The 14,558-nt window shown below is 40.2% G+C and overlaps 2 protein-coding genes across 2 annotated transcripts; one reads left to right on the top strand and one right to left on the bottom strand.

Moving 5' to 3' along the window:
• Positions 1 to 46: 46 nt before the first annotated feature.
• Positions 47 to 8,151, bottom strand: dynlt1a (dynein light chain Tctex-type 1a). Its single transcript, XM_076299314.1, has 5 exons — positions 8,125 to 8,151; positions 7,976 to 8,017; positions 668 to 791; positions 374 to 451; positions 47 to 206 (listed from the first exon to the last, which is right to left on the bottom strand). Exons 1-5 carry the CDS (start codon positions 8,149 to 8,151, stop codon positions 136 to 138), a joined length of 342 nt encoding a protein of 113 aa, XP_076155429.1. The 3' UTR covers positions 47 to 135.
• Positions 8,152 to 9,208: 1,057 nt separating this feature from the next.
• Positions 9,209 to 13,284, top strand: zmpste24 (zinc metallopeptidase, STE24 homolog). Its single transcript, XM_076299312.1, has 10 exons — positions 9,209 to 9,568; positions 9,909 to 10,055; positions 10,205 to 10,291; positions 10,599 to 10,715; positions 10,924 to 11,076; positions 11,454 to 11,595; positions 11,776 to 11,951; positions 12,103 to 12,207; positions 12,295 to 12,438; positions 12,634 to 13,284. The coding sequence occupies exons 1-10, from the start codon at positions 9,449 to 9,451 to the stop codon at positions 12,856 to 12,858; spliced, it is 1,416 nt and encodes a 471-aa protein (XP_076155427.1). The 5' UTR covers positions 9,209 to 9,448; the 3' UTR covers positions 12,859 to 13,284.
• Positions 13,285 to 14,558: the final 1,274 nt, after the last annotated feature.

Below are 14,558 nucleotides of genomic sequence, written 5' to 3'. Positions count from 1 at the left end.
CGTACAAAGTTTCGATTACAAAAGTGTTTTATTTTTAAAATAGACTTGGGTCAATATATTTTGTCAGTAAGGATTAGGTGTTAACTTAACAGTAACGTCATCACTGTGTATGTTCACAGCCCAGATTGTTTCCATCTAAACAGCCAGCCCATAGACACTAACAATGCAGTACATGGTTTTGTTCTCCCATCTCACAGTACAGCTTCCTAGGGAACACGCGTGAAAAGAGAATTATGTGGTTGTTTACTAAATGAACACATTGTTACATTGCTTATTAACAAAATACACATTTAAACCTTCACTGTGATTGTTGCAAGCGTCATGACTAAGGACAACATTTTAGGTACAGTACTTCAGCAGCAGGCCTACTCACCATCAGTGGAATTGTCCCAGAAACAAGAACTTGCTGTATGAAGACCAGCCCCGTTTTTCTGCAGTATGATGCATGTCACTATGCAAAGGGGACAATAGAGTTGTTTTGTAGGATATATCTGTTAACACAATCTATAAGAACTAAAACAATTTCCAAGTATGCATGCGTGTAGGCCTACCATTTTTGCCAGAACTAACTCAGAACAAACATTTATTTATTTTGAGTAAAGAGGCAATTTGTTGTGTATCTTATGGACTTTGTCTCCTGACCGCTAAAAGCAAAATGGTAACAAACCTATGTATTTGAAAGATTTCCCTAGTTTGGTGAGTTGACTCAGACTTGACTCCACCACACTGGAGGTCCACTGATTAACGCGACTTTGCTGGTAGGTACTGTTCCCCATGGTAGTCTCCACAACCTGAAGTCAAATAAGCAAAGACATCAGTGCACACAGTGATTTTGGTCCTGCAAGGAATGGTGAATGCTTAGCACAAACATCTGGTTACTGTAGTCTGTAGCAAGATGCATCCAACAGAATCACTCAAAAGTCAGCTGGGATTTGGCCCAATGGTTTAGAAATGTTTATCCTTGTATGTTGTCCATTAGCTAGTATCAATTTTTGGTCTGTAGTTTTTATAGATGGGAAGCCAGGCTGAATTTAATCCAGCCCATACAATTTTCATATTCTGAATAGAATCTTTTTGACATTCTACAAATGTGATACCAAAGATCCTTGATTACTCTGTTTTTTTTTTCATTCATTCAACCTTTATTCTCGGAGGTTCATTGAGGGTAGTCATTTTCAGTGAAACCGAGATTAGAGTAACAATGAAATAACAAGAGATATTAGTATAATAATTATGGTAAATAAAACAAAATAAAATAACTAATAAGATAACATACATAACATTATAGAGGAAGGGGAAAATAAAAATACATCAAATATTAATAATAAAATAACATTTACTTAAAACAGGTACAATTTGACATAGGAAGGTTTGTGATTACACAGATCTGACTTGATTATAGGAAAGTAGAGTAGCCTGTTACATTGAAGATTATTCCAGGAAGTAGGGGCACTACAAAAGGCCGACCTTCCCAACAAATGGGTAGGCTATACAGGAACCTTGAGCATCAAACAGTCAACCAGAAGTGGGACCAAGTGACTGTTTGGCAAGTCACAAGTAAGTCCCAAGTCTTAGCAGTCAAGTCCAAGTCAAGTCCCAAGTAAAGACAGAGAAGGGCAAGTCGAGTCCAAGTCCAAGTCACCTCAAAGCCAAGTCGAGTCCAAGTCCAAGTCCCAATCTTTTTCAAGTCCTGAACAAGTCATCAGGTACTCTTCACTTAATAATGCCATTATTACATAATTTTAACACATCAATCTAATCTACAGTATTTTTTTTTATAAATACAGATTAAAATATGTTCAATGGTTCTGTCTTGAATGCGCATACCTGTGAAATATACGCATGAGCATACCTGAGTAATCTGTACGAAACGGATAGCTACAAGACACTCATAGCAGCAAATATATATTGTTTTTCCAAATTGCGGTGTCCACTGTAAGGATGAGTACTAATTTGACTGATGGCATTTCACTATGTTAGGCCACAGATTTGCCTGCAAACAATTTATTAGGCTGTCTGCCAGTGGCGACTCATAAGGGAAGCCAAGGTCATGGTTAATGATTACAATAAATGGTGACGAGAAGAATCGTCACATAGGCTACATTAGTAAATTGCTGCAGTTAAATATTTTACGTTTTAATTAGGGCTGTCAAACAATAAAAAAAAAAAAACTAATTTATCTCATATTTTGAAATGAATTAATCTAGATTAATTGTGATTAAAGCTTCTTATATGGCATATTAAATACAGCATAAATCACAAAATTACTGAGTAACCACAAAGGTAAAAGTAAAACACTTCTATTTATTTAAAGGATAATAATGACAAAGTAATTTTGTTTTAAAGTATTCATTTCTTAAATACTATACACATGTGATGCTGTTTAACTCATTTGTAAAAGGTGCACTGTCACTTTAAGCCCATTGTGTGCCACTGTCCACACGTTCTCCTAATGATGTTTTTTTACCAGCTCCAAATTTACCAGCTTCAAATATAGCTATGGCTAGTCCACAAACTCTAACATTGTTTGTGCCACATGTATAGCACAATATTAACAACGATACGCATGATATTAAGTTGGCACAAACAGCTTTCATTCCTTTGGAAATAAAAGCATGTAATGACATGATGCTTGCTAGACATTTTCTGTTTGCAATTAAAAGTGAATTATGAACCTGGTATAGCCAGTAGCCACCTAGCTACGTGGAATGCGTTTCAATCGGCATAATATCATGTGCTTCATGTAAACGAATTATTGAAGACTTCAAGACTCACCAGTTCCATTACACAAAAACAAAGACAACTCTTCATATTCTTGTCCATTTGTAGCCTATGTCAAAGTGCCCTGGCTCTCACAGTTTATAACAGTAGTGAGTACCAGATAAATCCGCAATTTCCTCTAATCTCGTTTTTGTTTCCTTCATGATTTCCCTTATAGGCCCACGTTTCTCTCCCATTCGTGCGCGCTGAGACGCGTTCTCAATTAAATGGAGTAGGCCGCTAGCATACGTTCAAGTTGGATCATCCTTATGTAACATATGCTGTTGATACATTTTGACATTGTAAATGTTCTCTAACAAAAATGCAAATCAGTTTGCAGTAAAGCTAATATGTATTTGGGGGCCAAGCAGCGAAGCTGCGAAGGCATCCATTGAGTTATAGCTTTTCCTATTATTATTACACTTCTGCCATTGGAGTCTATGGCAGCCCATAGAACGCCTGGCTAAAAAGTTCAGATTTTTTGGCAGAAAGTTTCGGGACACTCCACTGACCACTCACACTTATTTACGGACCTCTGAACCCAGCCATCTAGCGCCACCAACAGGTCAAAATCTGGCCGATAATTGAACCGCTGGGTCTAAAGTTATGACATTTGGTACACTGATTCAGCACTGTCCCTTGATCACTCTCACCAATTTACAGAACTCTATGCCCAACACTCTAGCGCCACCAATGGGTCAAAACTGGATTGCATTAACGCATGTGAAGATTGAACGGTGCATCCGATTTTCACAAATCAGGCACTGTTGGAATCCCTGGACCGACCTAAGTTCACCCAGTAAACAAAATAAAGTCCTGGCGACGTCCCCTAAAGGTCCCCTGGCGAACGTCACCTCCTCGACATTGTGTAGGGTTCCCTTTACGTCCCGCGGACCTCCACGAGACTTTGAGAGGACGTCCTGTAATGGTCACCGCGACGTTATGCGCGCGACGTTTATATTTCCGCGATGGTTAAAAAAAAAAAAAACATCAAGCGCGATTTAGTATGGTAGGCTATTACATCCTGTAAGGATCGGCGTTGCTAGGAGAGAGGGGGACGGAACAGCAACGACAACACGCATCAACGACTTATTCTACAACTACACAATCAATGTCAGTCCTCATATTTTCACGCATGTATGACAAATCACGTCCTCCGAATGTATTACACTAATGATGAGTAGACATGGACATTTATACCGGGCTAGGATGTGCTGCTTTCACATATACGGTGTCATTTTCTTCATAAACTAGTACGACGTTTTAATGGGCATATCCCGATATTGTTCAAAACATCATCAGAGTAGGCCTAGGCTAGCCCAAGATAAATAGTTCAAACCACATTGTTTCAAAATATTAAAAACTAATAAAAGCCAAAAATACTAAATGAATCGCAATGCATGCTGGGAAGCAAAACTCAACATGAAATAAAGTAGGCTACATGAAACATAACTAGAATGCATTGACGTTATATCCACTCGTTTTCTTGGACCTGTGATCAAACAGGCACAGCCTAATGTAAGCCTATATCTTCCTGGAACATTGCAGATAAAGAAAAATGTATCGTTTTCCCTGAATGCTCTTTGTAGCCAACTTTAAGATGAAATAAATAGAAAGATGTTTCTATTCTATATCATTGTTTTATTAATAAACAGTAAGGCTCTGGTGAGGCAGAGAGCTTGCTCCTCGTCAGAAATCTCATCGGATAGGCTATGTGCACTCTTTGCTGTTTCCACAAGGGGCTGCTGAAACATCAGGGACAGCTGCGTGCATGACACTTTTAAACGCGAGCATGCGTCAAATAAATTACAATGACATTACAATGACACAAGTCATGAAGAAGCAGTATCCTTAATTCTTCTGCAATGTAGAGCTAGATCGTTTTGCTTTACAAATTAAGTAGCCTCACTTCTGTTGCTAGACAACCCTAAACAAATGCTACGTGGTCCGTTTTTAACATTTCTCTAGTTTTATTGCATCGTATTCAGCTCCAAAAGTCGGTTCAGTCCCAATTCGGCCGTGTGTGTGTTTCTGAAAATAAAACAGATAATAAGTAGGTGACTACGTTAAATAAACCACTGCCTATTTAGAGCATGTTACATGCATCACGTAATGACAGTTATCTGAAGAAATGCGCATTGTAGGCTAAGCTAGAAGAACAGCGACTTTGCTAACGTTACACCACCCAGGTAGCATTCTGACGTTGGCCCAACGTTAAATTTGGTTGGCTAGGTTGGGCTGACCTATGCAACGTATGCCCAACGTTGGCCCAACGTCAGAATGCTACCTGGGCAAGCATCACATCAGCGAATTTGATAAAATCCCTTCCCTAGTTTGTAACATTATACATTAACGTTAAACTCAAAATGTATATGCTACATAATTCAGCATGCTGAATTATGTAGCATATACATTTTGAGTTTAACGTTAACAACCCTTTTCCCAGTTTATGAAGTTGTGCGTCTATGAGCAAAGTACACATATAGGCCTACTTTGCTCATAGACGCACAACTTCATAAACTGTATATATGTTGCCTTAGACTACGGTAGGCTAATGCAGCTACTGCTAGAGATACTAGATAGATAGATACTTTAGTCATCCCCAGACGTAACGTGAAGTCGTGCATGGATGTGATGTCTCCGTCCTGCAGGCGGTAGCCAGAGCGCTCTCAACTCCGCTGCCATGTGTGAATAAACAAACGTCCCCCTCATGTCCCCGGTATAACGTTATTGTCGGGTCCTTAGAAGGTATTTGAAATGACCAAATGCAAATGTCATCCAAGGGACCTGACGGTGACGTCCCCAGAAAGTCCTGCACCGGACGTCACGCAATAACCAAACGATAACTTGCTCCGGACGTCAATAAGGTCACCGGAATGTCCGCTAGAGAACATGACGTTCGGGACCAATCGGGGACGTCGTGAATGTCGGCATAAGGTCCGGGGGACGTCCCGTGTTTGTCGGGCAATGACTTCTATTACGCCACTTTCCGCCATATTGGAACTCCGCCATATTGGATTTAGTCCAAACTCTACGAAAAGTTTCAGCATTCACAAATTTCTTCCGATTTTCACAGAACTTGGTGGAGATGATCTTCTGCTCGAGCCGCACAAACGATACTTGTCAGATTTTTCAATTTCATTTTTGTTTGCTCGTGACAGCCAATCAAATATGGCGATGAAGCCACCAAACAGGAAGTGGGCTAACATCTTGGCTATGCTTTAATGTATGAAGTCCAAACTTGGTACAGGGACTTGGTATCTGATTGTGAGGACGCACTAGGAAATTGGCATCATGTGGCCTCTATAGGGGGCGCTGTAATACAGGAAATGAGCTTGTATCTCAGCAACGCTTTGGTGTACAAAGTCCAAACTTGGTATAAAGACCTGTTACCTGATTATGATGACGCACTAGGAAATTGGAATCATTTGGCCTTTATAGGGGGCGCTGCAATACAGGAAGTGAGCTCCTATCTTAGCAGCGCTTTGATGTATGAAGTCCAAACTTGGTACTGGGACTTGGAACATGATTGTGAGGACACAGTAGGAAATTGGCATCATTTGGCCTCTATAGGGGGCGCTGTAATACAGGAAGTGGGATTATATCTCAGCAACGCTTCGTTGTATGAAGTCCAAACTTACATGGACATATTAGCTGATTGTGAGGACATGCAAGGAAAGTGGTCTCATTTGGCCTCTAGGGGTGCTGTAATAGACAAATTGAGCTCACATCTCAGGAAATCTTTGATGTATGAAGTCCAAACTTGGTACAGGGACTTGGAACCTGATTGTGAGGACAAAGTAGGAAATTGGCATTATTTGGCCTCTATAGGGGGCGCTGTAATACAGGAAGTGGGCTCATATCTCAGCAACGCTTCATTGTATGAAGTCCAAACTTGATACATGGACATATTAGCTGATTATGAGGACATGCAAGGAAAGTGGTCTCATTTGGCCTCTAGGGGTGCTGTAATAAAGAAAGTGAACTCACATCTCAGCAACACTTTGGTGTATGAAGTCCAAACTTGGTAGAGGGACATGGTAGCTGATTGTGAGAATGCACAAGGACATTGGTGTAATTTGGCTTCTTGCTGTGAGTGCTTGCTCATTGCGATTACAACGCCATTCCTGCTATAGCGCACTGCTTGGCCCCCACATTGCTGCTTGCAGCTATATTTATTATTGGTCCTTCCTCTGTCTCTTGGTGCCCTACACACAGTGCGTGATGCGTGGTGGTAACAGCAGCACTGATCACTGTGCTCTGCCTGTTTGTGTCCACTATGTATTTTGTTTTTTTCGTTGCGAGGTGAAAGCATCTCTGGGGTGACTGGTCCACGATCAGGAAATTATTTTTTTGACTCGAGACCTGTCAAGTCATTACAAGTTAAAGAGGCAAAGTCCGAGTCTCGAGTGAATAGTATTCAAGTCCAAGTCGAGTCGCAAGTCATGCCGAATTTTATCAAGTCGAGTCTGAAGTCATTAAAATCATGACACGAGTCATGCCTTGCTGATGTTGGCCCTACGATACACTGCCCTACAACTTTTGCAGTTGTCATCTTTCAACGCGGCTATCAGCGAAAATGTGCTCGACCTATGCCGGGCAACGGGATATTACGCAGGAAACGCTATCCATCGAAGATCCGGCCGCACTGTCATCAAGCCGACAACAGAGGATGGTATCCTCCTGTATCCCTGTGTCCCTTCACTCAGGTACAACTCCTCAACTCATCTTCCTGGTGCCTGTCAACAGCGATGGTCTGATGAGCGCGTCTCACCAGAGCGTAGGCCAACTGGCTCGTGTCAACTAGCCTACAAGCCATCTCATCTACCGAAGTTCTAGGCCTACCCCAGCGATTACACAGCTAGCAGGGATTACACAGCTAGAGTTGGACTAAGTTAACACGGACTTTTCTTTATTTTAATTTCTTATTTATTTATTTTATTACTTGTTCATTTTTGTTTGTTGTCTGTCTTGTATGTCTACCGTTACGTGTCTCGGGAACGCTGGCGACTACGCCGCTCCGTCCGGCATCTTTTGTCTTTTTGTTATCTGTAGTGTTTCTGTAATCTCGGCTTCATTGAAAATGAGGGCTTCCCTCAATGACCCTCCGAGAATAAATAAAGGTTGCATGAATGAAAATGAATGAATGACTCGAGTCCAAGTCATGTGACTCGAGTCCACATGTCTGCAGTCAACCCTCTCTGGTGATACCTACTTCTTTAACTACTGTAGTGATGTCATCCACCACAAAGCCGGTCTGAGAACACAAATGTAGAATACCATGGTTGATGAGCACAATACCACATTGATCTGCAGTGGTAAGATATGGGAGAAAATAGAAAACAAAGACTGCAAATAGCCTACCTCTTCGGTGGTTGCAGCGTCATCCATGGTTTGTAATGTTGTATGTAACTATAGAAACGACACACACACAAGTGCTCTGTTCTAGAATCTTTGATTATAACCGCAAAAACAGTCAGCATCAGTCGAGAGTCGAGATAGCAGCAGTTGACCGTGCAAGGAGAGAAACTTCACGTTTTGCGACTCAAACATGGTCCATGGTTGCATAGCCTACAGTATAATAAGAAAATGATGATGATGATGATGATGTAGCCTAGACTGAACACTTCATGAATTCAAACCACAATTGCACAAACATAGGCTGTCCATTACAAAATAGAATTGCAGTTATAGCCTACTTCTTCTTTTTTTTTTTTTATAGCAGGCCTACATTGCAGTTATATTTCAGTTTTTTTTTTTTTAAGTAGGCCTACAGTGCAGTAGCCTAGAGCCTACAATAATATTTTAATGTCCAGACAGTAAGCCTACTGTGCAATGTCCAAATATCGCATTATAAGAACTGCAAATAATTCCTCCGAAACTGCAGTTTTGACACTTGCTGTTCTGTTATTTTTGTAAGGGGTAATGTGATTTTACGTAGGCCTATTTAATTTTGTTTGTTGGCAGGCTTTATGGTCAAATGCTGTGAAGTTATGGCTCAATCACTTACCAAAAAAAAAATGAAAACTGAAGCTTTGGGAGAATTCCTTGCTGTTATATGCAGGAATGCAGTAGACTTTTTGGACATGCTGCAGAAATGAGACATACACCTGCACTTTTTTGTTGTTGTTGTTGTTGTTTTGTTGTTGTCATTTTTGTCTGCTGTAATTTCCGTCGTTTCTTTTACAGTTATTTTTTATGACATTATAAAAATAATAGCTTATGTTGTTTTTGCTTTAAATGCTAGTGCTGTCAGACTTGTTACAGTAGGACAGTAATTGCATTTGATAGAGAAACGAACTAAATGTACTAAATAGCCTACTAAATCGTAGTATATGTTTTTACAGAATAATTTTGTTTACAAAAAGGACTAGGAACTGTCGATAGACGATGGTAGCTCGTACGTGTTTTGTAGGGGGTGACATTTTACAGCTGCACAAATGTGGATAGCTGTCTATGGTAGCAGGAAGTTCCCTTTCTTAGCATGAGTTCTCATTGTGGGTCTGTTACCTTATATCGCAACTCGTGAGCGTATTGGTGAACTTAAAAAAAACAACCGTAGACTTTATCTTAATGAATCTAAACATATTGTCGGTTTGATAAAGAGCAGGAGTCACTTTTGCAGCGGGACGCTCAGCGATACCTATTACCTTGATCAGACAGCAAGCTAGCACCCAGCTAGCTAGCTATGATCTCAACAATGCTGCAAACAATAATGGAGCTATCAGTAGAGAGTAAAATATTTTATGCCGTATTGTTGTTCTCATGGGCAGTCTATCTATGGGAGGCTTATCTTGCCTTCAGACAAGTAAGTGTAATTGCTGAGAGTTGTCAAAATAGCTGCACGTTAGCCGATAGGTTTTTGTTACTCTAAGTTACTCTGCAACCTAACGTCACTTTTGATGGCTAAAGTTAACTTCTTTGGTAACTTAACCGTCATATTTTTCCCCTCACACACGTTTATGTGTCTGTCTAACTGAAGTGCACGGCATCTGATCAGTCCATGTGTTTTGTCTTTCCTCCTGCACAGTTTGCTACCCTGCAGGAGATGTCACCTAACATTGTGATTGATTAACGTTACGACGATTTAAGTGCATATGGTATGGTCTTATATCCGTTTTAATCATGCCTGTCTCTGCTCGCTGTAGCGGAGGATGTACCGGACAACAACGCACGTACCCCATGAGTTGGGGAAGATCATGGATGCAGAAACCTTTGAGAAGTCCCGTCTGTATCAACTGGATAAAAGCAATTTCGGTTTCTGGTCAGGGCTCTATTCAGAGGCTGAGGGTACGGTGAGTATACCAAAAGCTGGACTCCCTAGTGTTTCTGGTAGTTTGAATGCATCAGGAAAAGTTGTCAGTAATTCTTATTATTATTAAGAATGATTACCATCACAGTTTGTTTCTCACTAGTACACTTTTGTGTGTGTGTGTGTGTGTAGATGATTCTTGTGCTTGGTGGAATTCCCTTCCTCTGGAATATTTCTGGATCTGTGATTGCACACTTTGGCCTGGGTGCAGAATATGAGGTAAGCCTTTGCCTGTCTTCTCAGCATTAATGCTTGCCTTAATCAGAAAGCCATATACCGGTATTAATTTCTGCCTCAATAATATCCCAAAATGATTTTCAGGAATAATGTGTAAAACCTTCAAATTCTCTTCTGTTATCATTGCCTCTTATGTAGGTAATAATGACTGTAGTCTTATTTAATATACTGCAAATGAGTGGTGGTTTGGTTTGTTCTATAAACCCATGTATTACTTTGCAGTTTTTCACTTTTTTTTAAAATTATTATAGACTATTTGTCTGATTACCTTATGTCACATTCTCTTCAGATTTCCCAGTCCTTGGTCTTCTTAATGCTAGCAACCCTTTTCAGTGCCTTCACAGGCCTTCCCTGGAGTCTCTACAATACTTTTGTTATTGAGGAGAAGCATGGCTTTAACCAGCAGGTTAGGAAGTGTTGTATTCTATTTATTACATTAAAAGGATATAATGTTAACAGTATATCTGTTTCTAAATGTCCCATTACATTTCAAGTGAACCCACTGTGAATTATTTTTCTCTGTTTCTTTTCAATACCTGAATCTTATAATAAACTATTTTACAAATTTTGACAACATTTATGTCCTTAAAAATATTCATATCTCATTTCCCTAGACCGTTGGTTTCTTCTTGAAGGATGCCCTGAAGAAGTTTCTGGTGACCCAGTGTATCTTACTTCCAGTCACCTCGCTATTACTTCACATCATTAAGATGGGAGGGGATTACTTTTTCATCTATGCCTGGCTTTTCACCTTGGTTGTGTCTCTGGTCAGTTTTTTAAAAAAAAGTCTTACATTTTGGTGTATAGAAAATGTTAGAATGAAGGCCTTTCAATGGCCAGTTAAGAGTCTAGAACCTTAGGATATTGCCTCAGTTGGATTGGTCAAATTATCTATCTTCTGTTTTTTGGAATCATGACTTCCACTTATAGTTCATTTTTACTTGAATGAGTAGTCAATACTGAGCTACAGCATTGTTATGTTAGCATTGAAGTTGTGAGCTACATATGTGTTTAGCTCAGCTGTTTGCTATTTAAAATAAGTGAATCTCATATAATTACCTCTTTTTGTTCATCTTTGTTTCTTTTGTTTTTACTGTTGTCCTCATGCTTCCTTTATTGTTTCCCCCACCTATCCTGCATTCAGGTCCTGGTAACCATCTATGCTGACTACATTGCCCCCCTGTTTGATAAGTTTACTCCTCTCCCAGAGGGAGAACTGAAAGAGGAGATTGAAAGCATGGCAAAGTCCATCAGCTTCCCTCTGACTAAAGTTTATGTTGTAGAAGGTAGTTATAAACTTCAGTGAAAGCCTTTATGATGAATATCAGCATATCTAAGTGTATGTTAATTAAAACATGTATTTCTTTGGCCTCTCTTAGTCTTTGTACACTTTAAAGTCATATATTTATGACTTTACACATTTCTTGGTTTTATATTTAAACTCTACTTTTTCTTTTCCCTTTCAGGCTCCAAGCGTTCCTCCCACAGCAACGCTTATTTCTATGGTTTCTTCAAAAATAAGCGCATTGTGCTGTTCGATACACTTCTAGAGGATTACTCTCCCCTCAATCAAGGTGGTGAAGGAGACACTGATCAAGGAAAGGATAATTCTGTGCCAGAAGAGACCAATGCCAAACCAAAGGTTAGAGGTCAATTCTTATCTCCTCCATCAAATCTGGCTAACTATGGATTTTATTTTTTCAAGATTCATTAAGGACATTAACTTTTGGTCATAGCAGTGGGTATTGTTGAACACCAGTTGATAACTGTCTTTTCTGTCTGTCTTAATCCAGAACAAGAAGCAAGGTTGTAGCAACTCTGAAGTTCTTGCAGTTCTTGGACATGAGCTTGGACACTGGAAGCTGGGTCACACTGTGAAGAATATACTCATTAGCCAGGTGGGTTTTGATGATGTGTTCAATAGTTACCATGTTCATAATAATTATACAATTTAAGATGTTTATTATCTTCATCTTTTTTTACAGATGAATTCCTTCCTATGCTTTTCTCTGTTTGCACTTCTGATTGGTCAGAAAGAGCTCTTCCTTGCCTTTGGTTTCCATGACAGCCAGCCCACCCTAATTGGTCTCATGATCATTTTCCAGTTCATATTCTCCCCGTATAATGAGGTAAACTGTGATGCAGTGAAATGTGGTCTTTCAACAATTGAAAGAATAAGACACAAGATTGTTATGTGCTCACTGTGGTATATAAATTGAGGGTGTACTAACATGCAAATACTGCTAGCTAAGATGCTATTGTGGAATTAGGAGCTTATTTCTGTTGTGTTTGTGATTCCTCCCTTGTGCGTGTCATCCGGTTAGCTCTTGTCGTTCTGCTTGACGGTGTTGAGCCGCCGGTTCGAGTTCCAGGCGGACGCCTTCGCCAAGGGGATGAACCGTGCCTCTGAGCTCTACTCAGCTCTCATCAAGCTCAACAAGGACAACCTGGGCTTCCCCGTGGCTGACTGGCTCTTCTCCATGTGGCACTACTCTCATCCTCCCCTGCTGGAGCGCCTCCGAGCCTTAGGGGGCCCCAAGCAGGATTGACGGCACCTGAAGGGAGGGAGGCGTCTGTCAGACACCCCCAAGGGCCTCCGTCGGCCCCTGTTGGCACTCTGACTACCTTTTTGTCACCTGTTCTCTCTCGCTCTCTCTTTCTCTCTCTCCCCCTCTCTTTCCTTACTCATTATCCCTCAGTTTCACAATTCCTCTATCCCCCGTGGTTTTTGTGTTCATTTTATCATTTGCATCACAGACCAGTGCACTAACCAGCCTACAGGGGGTTGGAGAGCTGATTAAAGAGCTGATCTCATCTATACGCTCTGCTTAGGCTGGCGTCACGGTGCTTCTGATGTTCTTCACAGACCTCAGGTTGCCCTTTGCAAGTATTCTTGATGACATGTATAATTATTTTACATACTTTTTTTTTTTCATTTTACTCATGATGTTTTCATATAAAATATTTCCAGTTCATCCAGACATTCCTATTTCTTCTTTGCTGCAAGTTCTGTTCATGGTATAACAACCTGAAGTTCACATCTTGATCAGCTTATAAAAGTGTGGATGAAGATGTGAAATTGAGCTGTGGTGATTTGGAAACTAGTTACAAGAATTAAAGGGACAAAATGAGACCAAAAAGCATCATCTGTAGGACATGACAGTATGTATGATGACGTTCATAGGTTATGTCTACTAAGTCAATGAGAGGCATGGTCATCTCTGGTCATCTCTCCCAAGACCAGAACTGTAACCCTTTGCAGACAGTTAAGACTTCCTGTTCTTGTGCACCTAATGGTTTAACACGGCTCAAGTAGTGAAGGGATCACAATGAGCTTTTAAGTTTGGCAACAGCCAGTGATGAGGCGAAAGAAAAGGTTTGTTTTCAGTCATTTCAAGCATTATTTTTTAAGAAGATGTATTTGACAAGATCAAAAAGTGGCTGTAAATATTTCATTTGTGATTTAGAAACATTACTTTGAAGGACTGACTGCAGAATCTGAACTATTTAACTATTTGAAAGTTCTGTTTAAACTGTGATTGTTTAGTTTCTTTGTTATTAAGAGTGCCTGGGTCTGTAAGATGTACAGTGGCGAGGATAAGGTTATAGATTACAGATGCTTGGTCAGAAATCTGGTTTGATGCAGAAGATGTTCTCTTCTGACACTGTATCGGAAAGAAGTAAGCACCACAGAAAGAAGCAAGCACCACTCTTTCAGGATTGGTTGGGTAGATGGGCTCTTGCCCACCGTAGCTTGCTGTGCAATGACATGACGTGTGATACTGACATGGTTTTCTTGTATTGGGAATAAACTACCCATGTGAAATCTGTGTTTCCACCGTGATTTATGTGTAGATTTCAGGCACTTCCCAGTACATAAGAACTTTTGAAATTGGTCAAATTGCACGTCTAAATTGATCTATTTGACTTCAGTTCCACTTAAAGTGGTTTCTCCAGGTTGAAGGTCAGGGATAAAGCAGCTTAAACACACAACAGTCCAACGTATTATTTTTAGAGACTTTCAGCCATAGTCTTTGAGCCAGACCCCATAATTTTGGTCAGTACCATTCAAGGGGAATAAGTCTCATAGTGATTTTTGACAAGGTATACCACCCTAGAATTAGAAAATATGTGATAGCATTCAATTTGGATAGCTTTTGTGTTTTTATCAGCCTCTTTATGTCCATTGTATGCCTATGTCTGGAGTGATTGTATGCCTATGTCTGGAGTGGTTATTTCAATAGATAAT

The sequence above is a fragment of the Alosa pseudoharengus genome, unplaced genomic scaffold (genome assembly GCF_046254945.1).
Source record: "Alosa pseudoharengus isolate Yale_2024_CS ecotype anadromous, Long Island Sound unplaced genomic scaffold, YU_APseudo_1.1 YU_APseudo_1.1_scf_22, whole genome shotgun sequence".
Taxonomy (NCBI): domain Eukaryota; kingdom Metazoa; phylum Chordata; class Actinopteri; order Clupeiformes; family Clupeidae; genus Alosa; species Alosa pseudoharengus.
Note: the sequence above shows the minus strand (reverse complement) of the source record. Positions and strands in the feature narration are given on the sequence as shown.